The following is a 16,291-nucleotide window of genomic DNA, read 5'->3' as shown; positions in this document are numbered from 1 at the left end:
GCAGTGATAGCAAGTTAATCTTTTAGGTGAAATCCGAAGGCCTGTGTACTATTGTTGAGTACTGGTTCTATTGTTGTAAACTAGATGGCGTCTATAGGTGTTTACTGATTTGTTATGAATATGATTTTTGTGATGAATGAAGCCGGTGATATTTAGGGATGTTGTGACCCGAATTTTCTGACATTTGCCTTACAGTTTAGAGAAAACCCTGAAGAACCTCAACTAGAAAATTCAACCCAACCGAGAATCGAACCTGGGCCCTCTGCGTAAGAGACCAGCATGTTGACCCCTGTACCACAGAGGAGGTCTATTATTTTTCTATTCACTAAAATCGGCATTAAAAGTTATATGAGTTAAATTAGATAGTTTTCACTTCAGTTCTCTCACTTGTAATAAATGAGATTAGGAACGTGGTCTTAATTCTGCTATTCCCTGGATATGCATTGCTGTTTTTTTCATGAAGAATAATGACTAACTGGCTTAGCCTGCAGGCTGTACTGGGAACATTTGCAATCAAAAGTATAACATTAATATTTCTTATTATAAGAATTATTAATTTCTACAAAGAGATTTTCATGTGTACTGAATTTTACATTTCAGCTATCTCTTCAATTTATCCTCAGAATAAGATTAAAAAAAAAAGATTTCAATAACAGATTTCCAGTTCGTAGCTATTTTGTGTAATTTATTTCAAATATTATTAAAAATTATTAAGATTTCATATTATTCCGAGTTAAATTCACTATGAATATGAATTTATGAAAAATCTCTACACACAGATAAATTGACTGTATGCTAAAGTCAGAATTGGTGATACTGAAACGTGTATTTTCGCTAAAATCTCGAAATGGATTTTTTGCATCATAGTAGCCTACTTTCTCTTACATTTCATGTAATGAGAAATTAAGCCATGTTTTGCGTGCTCCCACAAAGAAAATACATTACCTGCACGCAGGTTTTCTTATCATTTTATCCAATACATTATTAAACCCGTAATTCCATCTATCTTGATTACACCCATTAGGCCTCACTGCAGGCTAGTGGCGAGGAGCAAACAGTAGTATTAATAATCTTTATTAGGTGTAAACACGAATGTGTACAGTTCTCAGTCATTTCTTTTTAATTTGTTCTGGAGACCTGGCACAGGACGTCGCAGAGTGAAGGTAATTGTGGAGAGTTGGTGGAATGATTATGATAATAGTGAGGGGTAGTCTACACCGAGAAAAAATTCGCACCTGCTTTGTCTATCAAATTCCATCATGACCCTGACGAGGATCGAACCCGAGTGGCCTGAATGGAAGGCAGGGAGACTAATTACTCTGCCTTGGGCGAGTAAATTAGTGAAAACTCGGGCTTAGTAATAAATATGAGACAACAGCTATGTTTGGAACTGTGTGGATGATAATGAAAAAAATAAATAAAAATGAAATAATTTAGTCTTTACTATTTACATTAAATGGTTAACAACTGCAATAGGTTTGTAATGAGTAACTTTGAATCGCTCCATTTATTTGCAATCAGTCAGAGAACATGTGGGATCCACTGGAAACTCAGGAAGCAAGCGAAACTGCATTCTTGAACCTACCGCCAACTCGCGCAATCACAATTTTATTCGATAAATGGAAATAATCGAATTATTCCATCGTCGGATGTGTGTTCGATAGTGTTCATCTCTAATATCGATATGTAACACTACACTAATAAGCATGAAGTATTGCTAGCAGAAGCATGTGTTTACATCATTTTTGGAAATCCTCGAGAAAGAGAGAAACTATTCCTAATGATATATTTCATTTCACTGATACCTGCCGGTAGAGTAGCATTATTTAATAATTTATCTAAGTTGTATTACTCAAAGAAACATAACCTTAAAGAACTGCTACTAACTATGCCGAGGGATACGAGACATACAACAGAACTACAAAAGCAACGTCAAAAGTTAAAAGAAAAGGGACAAAAATATGTTCCAGGTACCGTGTCATTGCAAGTCCTTGGGAGTGGCGCAAAGGGGGCACCTAGATCTCTCTATGTGTTTACTGATCAGTCAAGGTAAATATTAAAATTAGTGCATGTGGTTACTAAACATTTAAGTATCCTCTGAAGTTACTAATAATAATTAATTATTTGACAGATACCTGTTCAATTGTGGTGAAGGGACTCAGCGGCTGGCTCATGAGCATAAGATGAAATTATCAAAATTGGAACACATTTTTATTACACATCCATCTTGGGAAAATATTGGAGGTTTACCTGGAGTAGCTCTCACTATACAAGATGTTGGAGTTCCAGAAATTACATTGCATGGGCCTGCAGGAACCGTAAGTTAATACATTAATACATACAATATAGCAATTACAATATATAAGTTACATATACCGGTACCGCTCTTTGAAACGTTTTTTGGTGTAGACCTAACCTTCGTAGGTAGAGGGTAACAATTTTTTTGATAGCACAGCTTTCTATTACGTCTGTAGGTAATTCTCCATAAAAGCTACACCAAAGGAGTCGCTACTTTTTTTTTTTTAATTCAATTGCATGAGATAGCCTATATGTAGTGATAAACATTTGGTTTTAGTTGGCAAACACAAAAATACGTTCAGCATAAGATCGTTTTCGTGATTACCTGTATATTCTTATGGACTGTTGATGTACAGTACGTACCCCATATTTACTGAACAATCTCCTTCTTTTTCTCCTTTCCGTGCAGTGCTCCACCCGTTTTCCTTCCCTGCCATCATCATCAATATAGCCTACATCACATGTCACGATTGGAAAATTTCTGTTGAAGTTCAGTACTTATTTACCTATTATGTGTAATAAACCGCCATGGTGTTCTAGTGGCTAGAGCGCTGGATTTAAAAGAAAACTTACAAATTAAACCAAACCCTTTAACTCTATTAAATATAGAATATAATCTAAATTTAACCGAAGAAATACTGAAATCAGAAGTAAACACTGAAATAATGAAACAATTGTCTTTAGAGACAATTAATATTAGGTACCCTACACAAAACTGGCTTCATTTATACACCGACACGGATCCTTGATCTCCAGAGAACAAGGTGCCGGTGCAGGTGTTACGTGCTGTCTCTTCTCACTTTATAGATCACTTGGATATGGAACAACAAGTTTTGACGGTGAAATCATTGCAATAAGTGAATGTCTCGGGAATCTTCTATGCCACATCAATAAATTTAGGAATGCAGTTATATTGTCAGACTCCAAAGCAGCTATTCTATCAATCGTCTCTAAACACACACCTTCATCTCAAACAGCAGAAATAACTAAAATGCTCTCTCAATTAATATCACTCAATAAAAGAATTGTATTCCAATGGATACCATCCCATTGTGGAATCCTGGGAAACGAGAATGCGGATGCTTTAGCAAAGAAGGGCAGCAGCAGCACTGCTACTTACAGACCTGTTACTAAATCTACGTATTACTCTGTGAAGAGATTTATTAAATCTACATACTTAGACTTCAACAAACAAAATTTGATAACACAATCTCAAGGAAAAAAATGGAACTCTCTGCAACAAAATCCACAGTTAATTCCCGATTTACCACGAAAATCGTCTGTAGCTGCATTTAGATTGGCAACAGGCCATGATTGTTTGGCTAATCACCTGCATAGAATTGGAATATATCAGTCCCCTAACTGCCCATTGTGCAACTCAAACCAAGAAATGGATTCGGAACACCTCAAAATCTGTGCTTCAATGGTTGGCCATGATAATATCTTTGAACAATATTGGAGTGCAAGAGGTCAAATGACTTTATTGTCAAACGCCTGGCATTAGAAAACAACAACAACAACATAATCTTGTGGACCCGGGTTCGATCCTCGGTGTACTCACTGTTTATAACATCTCTTGAGTAAGCCCATAATCCGGATAGCACAAGAATTTTCTCTGGGAGCTCTGGTTTCCTGTGACATCCCAACAAATTTCCATCATCTCATCTCATCACAGGTCTAGTGTAGGCCAGCCTCCTGTGACGCACCCTGGGCAGTGACTCTTGGTAGTAAATTGTTCTACACAGCTGACTTCATATGGATGAATGACAAACAGTCGAGTACCCGTGAGGAATTTTAGAAAATGAACCACAGTAGCGTTGTAGGGCTGATGTTGCATTGCGATCTTCTGGGTTGATTTCCAGCTCATGGGATGCACAGTGAGCCATTTATTTTGTGCCTAAGTGCTATAGTACAGGGACATCATTTTATTTTTACCAACATTTTTAATACTAACCTGTCTATACCTTTAGACAACCGGAAACACCGTTCACTACCCCCTTCCACGACTGGAGTTCGATGATACTGGCGTAAAACACAAACACATCAGTTTACTAGGTATAGGAGGGAAGAAACAAAAAGGCTTATGACTCGGTTAAGAGGGAAGTATTATATGATATTCTTATTGAATTTGGTATTCCCAAGAAACTAGTTCGATTAATTAAAATGTGTCTCAGTGAAACATACAGCAGAGTCCGTATAGGTCAGTTTCTATCTGATGCTTTTCCAATTCACTGCGGGCTAAAGCAGGGAGATGCACTATCACCTTTACTTTTTAACTTCGCTCTAGAATATGCCATTAGGAAAGTTCAGGATAACAGGCAGGGTTTGGAATTGAACAGGTTACATCAGCTTCTTGTCTATGCTGATGACGTGAATATGTTAGGAGAAAATCCACAAACGATTAGGGAAAACACGGAAATTTTACTTGAAGCAAGTAGAGTGATCGGTTTGGAAGTAAATCCCGAAAAGACGAAGTATATGATTATGTCTCATGACCAGAATATTGTACGAAATGGAAAAATAAAAATTGGAGATTTATCCTTCGAAGAGGTGGAAAAATTCAAATATCTTGGAGCAACAGTAACAAATATAAATGACACTCGGGAGGAAATTAAACGCAGAATAAATATGGGAAATGCGTGTTATTATTCGGTTGAGAAGCTCTTATCATCCAGTCTGCTGTCGAAAAATCTGAAAGTTAGAATTTATAAAACAGTTATATTACCGGTTCTTCTGTATGGTTGTGAAACTTGGACTCTCACTCTGAGAGAGGAACATAGGTTCAAGGTGTTTGAGAATAAGGTGCTAAGGAAAATATTTGGGGCTAAGCGGGATGAAGTTACAGGAGAATGGAGAAAGTTACACAACACAGAACTGCACGCATTGTATTCTTCACCTGACATAATTAGGAACATTAAATCCAGACGTTTGAGATGGGCAGGGCATGTAGCACGTATGGGCGAATCCAGAAATGCATATAGAGTGTTAGTTGGGAGACCGGAGGGAAAAAGACCTTTAGGGAGGCCGAGACGTAGATGGGAGGATAATATTAAAATGGATTTGAGGGAGGTGGGGTATGATGATAGAGAATGGATTAATCTTGCACAGGATAGGGACCGCTGGCGGGCTTATGTGAGGGCGGCAATGAACCTCCGGGTTCCTTAAAAGCCATTTGTAAGTAAGTAAATAGGAGGGAAGAAAAGTAGTTCGTCCATTTACGTAAACTAGGAAAAATGGCAATTTTGTGTTCGATAATTTTCATTAGGTTTTTGTTTAATCAAAATGCAGTGCTGTATTAAGAATAAGTGTTTTTACTCACGAACTGAGCTATCCATGCGAACGTGTTCATTATGCAGTATATATTATACTGTCTACAGCACATTAGCGTACAATATAGAGAATGAAGTTCAATTGAAAAATAATCATAATATGGATATTTAAACACATTTTTTAAAATGGTGGCCGTTCATTTCGATACAGGCTTCAGTTCTTTTGTGCATATTATCGCACTATTGACTATTGCATCTAATTCTAATTGCCAGTTTCGTCCTTCGTACTAGTAACTCATGTTGAAATAATTCTGTACCTACTCTATAAAAGAGTACCTTACGTACTGTAAATTCAATCTTCACTTCTGCCCGACCCGCACAGATAAAATTACTCAGACATGCTATCTACTGTCCGTCCAAGTGATTATGCCGCTGGATCGTAGAAAGGGGGGAAATCACGTGACAGTTAATTACTTAACGAGGCCCTTTTATTTAAGTTATTTTAAGCAATTGTATAATATTATGTAAACGTCGAATTCCTAACAGAAATTAATCTTTTCAGAAAAGAGCTAAGACAGCCCAGCTTTTACAGAGGGGCTTGCAGAAGCAGGTGGGGGAAATCGTGATGCGACGTAGGCAAACGAACTGTACCTGTGCGAAAATATGGTTCAATATTGAAAGCTCTTTCATCACTGGAAAACGCGAACATATTTCTGGAACGTACTATACCCAATAACTCAGTGTTGTTTACTATATGCAGCCTTGATTCTGTCTGGAGGACAGTTGAAACTTCATTAGTAGAAGGGGTGGGAGTGAAGTACATTCAAAATCTCAGGTACAATAAAAATTGAAGTAAAAATAAAATGATGTCCCTGTAGAAGTATACAATGAAAGAGTAATGGAACGGAGAAAAATTCTCTCCAGCACCGGGATTTGAACCCGGGTTTTCAGCTCTACGTGCTGATGCTTTATCCACTAAGCCACACCGGATACCCATCCCAGTGTTGGACAGAATCGTCTCAGTTTAAGTTCCAAATCTTGGGTTCTCTCTAGTGGTCGCCCTCTGCACTACGTCATAGATGTCTATGAACGTAGGACTGAAGTCCACACATGTGCTGAGGTGCACTCGTTATGAGTGACTAGTTGGCCGGGATCTGACAGAATAAGCGCCGTCTTAAATCACGAAGTGATTTACGCATATATATATCATTTTAATGTACCGAAGTACATATGATATTTCCATGCAGATATTCTGCGTCATCATACGATGAAAGAGTAATGGAACGGAGAAAAATTCTCTCCGGCACCGGGATTTGAACCCGGGTTTTTAGCTCTTATGTGCTGATGCTTTATCCACTAAGCCACACCGGATACCCAGCCCAGTGTCGGACAGAATCGTCTTATTCCGTCGGATCCCGGCTAACTAGTCACTCATAACGAGTGCACCTCAGCACATGTGTGGACTTCAGTCCTATGTTCATAGACATCTATGACGTAGTGCAGAGGGCGGCCACTAGAGGGAACCCAAGAGTTGGAACTTAAACTGAGACGATTCGTCCGACACTGGGATGGGTATCCGGTGTGGCTTAGTGGATAAAGCATCAGCACGTAGAGCTGAAAACCCGGGTTCAAATCCCGGTGCCGGAGAGAGTTTTTCTCCGTTCCATTACTCTTTCATCATATAATGACGCAGAATATTTGCATGGAAATATCATATGTACTTCGGTACATTAAAATAATATAAAAGTATACAAGCTTAAATTAGAAAAAGAAGAAGTAAACCACGTGCTTGGTACTCTATACTATTCATAGTACCGTACGCAATTGTTAAAGAAACAATTGGTGCCTTCTTTGGTCAAGTTCTTCTGTAGTATTACCCAATAATCTCTTTCTTTGGCTTCCAATTTGCCGAGAGGTCCAGGATGAATTACTAGTATTGCGTCAGCGTCACAAAACTCACAATTGAAGGGTTCGAACCATAGTGGGCCAAGCGCCATATATTAAAGACATAGAAGACAAGGGTTAAAGTTAAGTTATTACCATAATTCAGTGGAAACATATAGCAAGTAATATAAAGTATGCACATTCAAACTAAATGATATGTCAATTTTCATTAAACTATGGTATTCACTTACCTTTAACCCTTACTTTCTCTGTTTTAATAAATGGCGCTTGACCCACTATGACTCTGAACCCTTAAATTTGCCCATCGTTTCAGCCCCCTGTGGTCACACAAAATTGCAACATTTGGTTATTCTTCTTCAGAATAATAGAATAGAAACATTTCAGTTTACATATGCTGATTCATTTAGTTCCACACAATAAACAATTGGCCTATCAAAAAAGGCGTTTTTCAGGCACAAACATAGTTTTTAGGTATTTATGGTTCATTTAGGCATTTTAGGTTCTACAGAATTTTAATAGGGGGATCTTGTGTACATGAAATGTAGAGATATCTGAATACATGTGTCTAGGACCTAGCAAATAAAATAGTTATGATTAATTGATGAACTAGTGGACTTACTCGTGTTAAATATGTAATATTTGTCCGGCTTACAGCTGTTTCAGTGCTTCACGCACCATCATCAGAGCCTACCTGTTGGTGCGTGAAGCACTGAAACAGCTGTATTTATTTTATTTTATTGGGTTATTTTACGACGCTGTATCAACATCTAGGTTATTTAGCATCTGAGTGAAATGAAGGTGATAATGCAGGTGAAATGAGTCCAGGGTCCAGCACCGAAAGTTATCCAGCATTTGCTTGTATTGGGTTGAGGGAAAACCCCGGAAAAAACCTCAACCAGGTAACTTGCCGCGACCGGGATTCGAACCCGGGCCACCTGGTTTCATGGCCAAACTCGCTTACCGTTACTCCACAGGTGTGGACGAAACAGCTGTAAGCCGGACAAATATTACATATTTAACACGAGTAAGTCCACTAGTTCATCAATTAATTATATTCAAGTGTTAAAAATGGTGTACACAAGATTCAAAATGGAAATAGTTATGGATAGGGTAAGCAGATTCATTTCGATAAAAAAAGAGGACACAAAGCTTCAACAAGGAGGACAAAGGATTCGCCATAGATTACCTGACGTTTGCCTTATGGTTGGAGAAAACCACAGAAAAAATTCAACCAGGTAATCAACCCAAGCGGAGATCAAACCCGCACCCGAGCACAGCTCTGAATCGGCAAGCAAGGACCTTAGCTGAGTGAGCTATAGTACTTAGTTTTTACTAAAGATGTTATTAATTGGTCCAACAGAATAATATCTGTTATAATGACAATTAATATTTGAGGAATCCCGGCCATTAGTCACTCAGCTGAGTGCGCTCCTTGTATAATGGCAGTTGACTTGGAATATAAACGTCAATGTATATGCGCCACAAAAGGGAAACACTGTAGGGGAAGAGTTCTATCCGGTGCTGTGGATTGAATTCGGCATAGCTCAGTGGTCAGAGCGCTTGGTACATAGAACTAAGGACCCAGGTTCGGTCCCTGGCGCCAGAGTGAATTTTTCTCCTCAAATATTATAGTACTCACATTTAGGCTTAGGCCTATATTATACTTTAAATTACATCAGTATCTATTTTATTACAAAATATTTACAGTACAGATTTATGCAAATCAAGATTTCAGGTATAACTCCCTGTAAAGTTGATTTGAATAATTTGATTTGCATAATACACGTTACTGTTCGTTAACAGAAAACCACAATTTAAGTCACACGGAGTTAGTGTGCACTCGAAGTTGGTTGCTTGACGGTTGTCAGCCCACTTTGAGGTCTGTGGATATAGAGGGAAAAATTGGATCGGTGTCGGTTAGAGTTCCTGAGTAGCTCAGTGGTAGAGCGTTGGTACGTTAAACCAAAGGTCCCGGGTTCGATACCCGGCTCCGGAACAATTTTTCCCTCGAAATTATTCAAATTATTCAGTACAGATTTAGATTTACATCATACTTAAAAGTATGTTAATATCTATTTTATTACAAAACTAGCCGTACCCGTGCGCTCTGCTGCACCCGTTAGAAATAAATATAAAGTAATTACATAATTAAAATAGGACATTTGATCCAGGGAACATTCGTGTTTGATGGAAGGATAAATCGTTTAATATGTTACTTAATTTAAATTGTATTTAAAATATTAAAATGTGATCATTTTGATCCAGAGACCACTCATTTGGTGCAATGACAATTCCTTTAACATGTTTCTTAATTGTTATTACCAATTATTTTTGGAAAAACGAAAATTAACAGAAAAATTTTGGCTACAGATTTATTATTATATTATGTCATGTCATGTCATGTCATGTCATGTCATGTCATGTCATGTAAAAAGTGTGTTGATAACGGATGTACTCGAATTAGAAAGTTTTTAATTTGTTGTGGGAGCTCTTGAATCTCAGGAGGAACAGCTTTTACAACAGTGCAACATAATCTGCTTGGCTCATTACCCAATTTTTTTGCATTGCATTTATTGCATATACATTTTATGTATTTTAACACGATTCAATTGAGCATAGTTAAAATTTGATTTATACAATAGTGGATTGCTAAGCTAACGTACTATTACTGCATACTAAATCAGTACACTCTCGTTGTTCGTTAATTCTCTGAGATAAAAATGAATATGTTCATAAACATTATTTTAAGAAATACAGGAAATGAATATACAGAATAACCTATCAAGTTTTCTGTGCATAAGAAGCTATTTTAATCTTACCTGTCCTCAATTCACTCACAAGTTACTGTAATAACATTATAGCATTATGTCCATCCAGAGAAACTACACTTTCCAATGATGAAATAATAATTAATTATACAAATCGGTTAATTTAGCTTCCGATATTAGCCTACTTCATACAAACACAGAAACATTGTCTGTAGGCTATGTTTCATAGCTTTCTATTGTTGTGTCCAAAGCCCCTTATAGACGAAGTCATTTGTTTTTTATTTCAATACACCGCCTTAGATGGCAGTTATTTTAATTTTAAAACTCATTTATCTCATTAAATATCAGTCCTATCAAAATGTTTCAAAGAATAAAACTTATCAGAAATCATTTTTAAAGAAACTTTTGCTATGTAACATTTTTCACAAAAATCCATAATAAGCGAGATATTTCGATTTATTTAATTCAGGCCCCCTTATAACCCCCGTTTTAAATAACGTATTTTGAATGCCATATAGCCTAAAATCTAAGTTACAACGAACTTAATTTATATTCCAATTTTCATCGAAATCCGTTCAGCCTTTATCGCGTGAAAAGGTAACACACATACAGACAGACAGACAGACAGACAGACATACAAACAAAAATTTCAAAAAAGCGATTTTCGGTTTCAGGATGGTTAATTATACATGTTAACACCAATTATTTTTGGAAATTCGAAAATTACCAGAAAAATTTTGGCTACAGATTTATTATTAGTGTAGATAATTATGATAAAACTTAATAATAGGTAATGATTTTACAGTTAGCTACATATGAAAGTCAAGGGAACTATAATAATTAAACAGGACAGAAAGAGTATATTCCGTCGATCTGCTTACAGGCAAATTACTTTAAAAAGGCGTTAAATCAGATAACATCAAAATATCAGGCATACAAGTTACGAAAAGAAGGACATTTCTTTATTTTTTAAGAATTCACCCGGACCCCGGCAAAGGCCTGAAAAGGAGGACATGTCCGGACAAAAGAGGACGTGTGGTAATCCTAGTTATGGAACTAGAAATCCGTTCCCTAATCACATTTTGGCTATCACTGTTACTAAGTAACATATTATTATTATTTGCAGGACGAGATTTTCACAGCCACCCAGAGATTTGTCATACTGAAGGACTTGTCAGTGAAGATGGCAAATTGTATGCTAGAGGACCATTTTGAAGACAACGTAATGACCGTACATTATGTTCACATCAACAAATCCTCTGCAACAGACACTAATGGCGAAAGGGCAGCTCCAGAGGAGATAGTGAGAGCAATGTCACCAGATCGCATAGAGGACAGTGACGATGATGTGGACTATTACGAACACGAGAGGAAGAGGAACAAGCGCAAGCATTCAAGGAACAGGAGCAATGGTACGTTGAGGGTCTGTCAGAACAGATTTCTTTCAGCCAGTTAGAGATAACTGATCGTTCTGCCAAGTGGGGTCTAGTATACACAACTGTATACATCATGCAGCATATTGTTTTCATTGGATTTCAACTCAGGATAAGCAGCAGGGTTGTCAGACGTCCTAGATCCCCAAATTTGTTTTGTTTTCTTTAAAGACTTCTGTGATTGGACATAATATGCTTTGCTTCCCATACCACAACTAAGTATCAAGGAATATCTTACATCAGACGTGTATGAGGTGTGGTTAAATATATACTAACTAGCAATACTACTTTATAATGCATATGTATGTTACAATTATTAGCAAAATAAATAAATAAATAAATGATACGTAAGTAAATAAATAACTAATACGTAAGTAAATAAATAAATAAATAAATAAATAAATAAATAAGTAAGTAAGTAACTAATAAGTAAATAAATAACTAATACGTAAGTAAATAAATAAATAAATAAGTAAATAATTAAGTAAGTAAGTATTTAAGAAAATAAATAACTAATAAGTAAATAAATAACTAATACATAAGTAAATAAATAGGTAAATAAATAAATAACTAATAAGTAAATAAATAATTAATAAGTAAATAAATAACTAATAAGTAAGTAAATAAATAAGTAAGTAAATAAGTAAGTAAATAAATAAATAAATAAGTGAGTGAGTGAATAAATAAGATTCCGATCTTTAGTAATAATTCCTCTTAACCTTATTTACTACTTGATCTTTCGTATTTATATTATTATCTAGTTCACTTTGATTTCCACACTTGAGATCCGCATTCAGATCTTGATGGGTTAAGTGAAATTGATTGTGGAAAAGACGATTTTGTGTAGGTTTAATCAGAGGACTCCTATTTTCTCTAATATTTCACTGTTTACCCATGATTCATAATTTATATTTGATGCAGAAAGCAAAAGAAAACTACCAGAGCATCTTTTTTTTTTTTTTTTTTGTCTGTTTGCAGAAGCAAAACGACGAAAGTCAGACATTTCTGCTCCAAAAGAACCCATGGCACTCTGCTATATATGTCGACTGAAACCACGTCCTGGCACACTCTGTCTTGAGCGCTGTGTGGAGAGGGGAGTGCCCCCTGGTCCCCTGTTGGGCAAGCTCAAAGCTGGTGAGGACATCACTTTGGCTGATGGCACCCTGGTGAAGTCTGCAGATGTCCGCCTACCAGACGATCCTGGTCCAGTTTTCATAGGTAATTTGAACATACTATTCCTCAGCCTTATACAGTGATTTATATAGAATTGACACACTTCTTTATTTCAAAATGAATGATGCTAGCCACAATTTGTTATATCTCAAATGTAGAGTATCTTTGGGAGATTACTAAACTCTATAGCAAATGTTGAAAATTCTTTATTTATTCAGCTGGAAATACACTTAATGACCAGTTTTTAACGTCAAATTAAGCAGGAGTTTTGATTTCCTGTCACGAGATGCTCAGATGTTTATTCTTTATTCCGTATATTTATTGTCATCAAAACTATTATTCTTTTAGAGATCCATTTGTTTCTAATTTGTTCACCAGTCCCAGTATTGTGTTTCTTTGGGAGGGATTACGAACACCAAATTCTCTCTGGTATGCCCTTTGAGTAGCTGTAATTGAATTCGTAATCCAGTATTGCTTCACAAGGAAGAGCTGTTGACAAAATGTCGAAAACAGTAAGGAATAAAGAATAAACATCTGCGCATCGTGAATCACCCTGTATATGTTACAATTCCTGAACATCGGAGCTAGTCAGAAACCCCTGGCTTCCCATACTATTTGACCTTCCTAATATAAGTCTAGATCATCTTAGGACTCGTTTCCATCAAGGTTCAGATCTCCCTCCTACTCGCTTACCAGTACAATGCTGCTATTACATAGCTGGAAGGATAGGACATGCCTGTAACTATACACATGGAGTATATACGCGGTATTCACGGCTCAGAGTAAATTTAACCATTTGTAATGGCCCTTACAAGTAGGTTATCCTTTTACCCTTGTTCACCTCAAGATGAAGATAGAATAAACCTTTGAGAAGTAGTGATATTTTATTCTTCACCAGAATGAAAATAGTCCAAGCTGATCCTCTTCCGAATTAGTGTCTTGATAAAATTTCATAAATATTGCAAAGATAGTTGGGAAAATAGGAAAATGTTCATTGTTTTACTATCTTTCAATAGATCATTTTTAGAATGTAAAACCTAATGTAGGAAGACTTTTTTAATAAAAAAATTAGATACTATTTTTATTTCAACCAAGATTCATACACGTGAGAGGGGTGTTTTCCTTTTTCCCCTGTTAATTAGGACCCTGACCTAAAGAATGAACTTCCTTCAGTAATTTATAAAAAAACCACTAAAGGGACTGTTCATTTAAGTAGGTACAGTACTGGGTTGGCCACTGGATAATTTCTGATTAGCTTTTAAACATAGTAGAATAAATAGTCAAGACCATATCATCATCATCATCATCATCATCATCATCATCATCATCATCGTCATCGTCCTCGTCCTCGTCGTCGTCGTCATCATCATCCTGTCAAACAAGTACTAGTCCCAAAAGAACTGTTACGGCCTGAAAAAGCGATTTTCTTACCGTCTTTTCATAGGTCGACCAAGTGACCGTTTCCCATTTGAACGAAACTTCATTATTGCCTTAGGGATCCTGGATGAAACCATTCTTGAGACGTGTTCCTTCCAGGTTAACTGATATCTGAAGATATAGTCCAGTATTGATGACACATTAAGTTCTTGAAGGATATCTTCGTTTTTCTTTCAATCCCATTTAGTGTAGCCGCTCTTCGGCGCATGAATCTCATCTCGCTAGCTGTTAGTCTGCTTTCATCTTTTGTCCTTATAGTCCACGCTTCACTGCCATAACATAGGACCGGTCGAGCTATTATTTGATAAAGACGAGTACGAATTGATTTTTGTACTAATGAAGGTTTTAAAACCCTATTAATGATGCCCATTGATTTGTTGAATTTTACAATTTTCTCTGATAAATCCAAATTTTCAACAAAAGAGAGTTTATATCCTAAATAATTAAACTCATTAACTCTTTCCAAAATTGTGTTATTTAAACAAATTTTGCTTGGTATTGGGTATTTACCACAAAAGGCCATTATTTTTGTTTTGTTAATGGATATTTCCATTGAATATTTTTGAGCTATTAAATTTAAATTATGTACTGACCATTGCAAATCATCTTCAGATGTTGCCAGTAAAACAAGATCATCTGCAAACGTTATTACATCTAATTTAAAATTCCTGTTAATAGTGATATATCCATGTTTTATTTCTTTAAAATCTTTCACAGTGGCATTCATATAAACCTTAAAAAGCATAAAACTCAAGTGAAACTAATATAATAGTATCATATGATAGTGTCTGAACTCTTGTGTTGCAGTTGTGGACTGTCCATCACCCGACTATTTGGACACCCTGGTAAATAATCCTGCCTTCGTGAAACACCAGATGACAGCTGTGTCAGATGTGGATATTGCGTACCTAGTTGTGCACTTCACTCCTAAATTTGTAATGGAAGACCCAAGGTAAGGCTTAGATTGGGTTTGATATGGGCCCGTTATGCTGCGTCATTATAACTCCTCATTGTCTTGAACATCACTAAAGTCATCCAAAACTCTGGATTAACATGAGAATGTTTGAAATCTGAGTTCTGCTGATGATGACAATATCAGTCCAAAAATTTCCCAGCACGGATCCTTTTAATTTTGTGAAAACAGGACACTGATATAGGACATGTTCTGCTGCATTGCTCTCTAACTTGCACCTAGAATTCTTACGATAAAATTAGTCCTTGGTGAGGGTTCTAATATAGCAGCTCTTCTTTGTCTGTAGCAAGTATTGTGGATAAATCATAAAACAGCTAACGCCAGTAGGGGAAGTTATCCCCACCCTTGCTGCTCAGCCCCTCGCTCGCCTGCTCTCTCTCTCTCTCTCTCTCTACTATCTGTCCCGCTTTGGTGGATCACTGCCTGCTGCCTCGCACGTATTTCATATTTTACAACACATCACAACACAATACAACCAAATTAATATGCATTAGACAACAAGACATATCCAACGATACACATTGCATTTCTGCAATACGTTATGGCAGTTCCCTTGAACATAAATAGATTCATTTTCCCTTCTACCACCAACTCGCCTCGGTAGCCGAGAGGTCTAAAGCGTGACCAAAAAGCGTGCGTGCGTTTCATTAGGAAGATCTACAGATCAAATACTGCCCTCCGCAAAGTCATAAGAAAAAAAAAGAGAGAGACATGAAGCAGAGAGAAGAGACAGAGGGAAACAGGACGAAGTTCCTCTTTTGCTTCATAGATGCCTCATTCACTCTTTTTGTTCCACTTTCCTCCACTAGATGTCACCCCACTCTAAACCCCTATTTCCACACTTTCCCACTAGAGTGTGTGGTGATCTTGTAGGGGAAAAGTGAAAGGGGTCGTGGGCAGAGATTAGCGTTCGCTGTTTTACGATTTTCCCAGTATTGTTTATCCAACATTTGGTAAATTTTGTTTAAGTATATAATATTGTATAACATCATATTGATTATTGTAACAGAGTGATTGCAGGTTCTGGGGTCCAAA

The 16,291-nt window shown here is 36.7% G+C and overlaps 1 protein-coding gene across 2 annotated transcripts in view; it reads left to right on the top strand.

Moving 5' to 3' along the window:
- The first annotated feature begins 1,665 nt into the window (after positions 1–1,665).
- RNaseZ (ribonuclease Z) overlaps positions 1,666–16,291 on the top strand; it is a 28,493-nt gene continuing 13,867 nt past the window's right edge. The window contains exons 1-6 of one of the 2 annotated variants that reach the window (XM_069836224.1): positions 1,674–1,811; positions 1,971–2,049; positions 2,132–2,318; positions 11,367–11,652; positions 12,652–12,891; positions 15,091–15,235. In XM_069836224.1, coding sequence (XP_069692325.1) covers positions 1,781–1,811; positions 1,971–2,049; positions 2,132–2,318; positions 11,367–11,652; positions 12,652–12,891; positions 15,091–15,235 — 968 coding nt within the window. In that variant the 5' untranslated portion in view covers positions 1,674–1,780. Of the gene's footprint in view, positions 2,050–2,131; positions 2,319–11,366; positions 11,653–12,651; positions 12,892–15,090; positions 15,236–16,291 lie in introns of both variants that reach the window. The other variant, XM_069836223.1, reaches the window with a different exon arrangement.

This window comes from Periplaneta americana, chromosome 9 (genome assembly GCF_040183065.1).
Source record: "Periplaneta americana isolate PAMFEO1 chromosome 9, P.americana_PAMFEO1_priV1, whole genome shotgun sequence".
In the NCBI taxonomy this organism is placed as follows: Eukaryota; Metazoa; Arthropoda; class Insecta; order Blattodea; family Blattidae; genus Periplaneta; species Periplaneta americana.
Note: the sequence above shows the minus strand (reverse complement) of the source record. Positions and strands in the feature narration are given on the sequence as shown.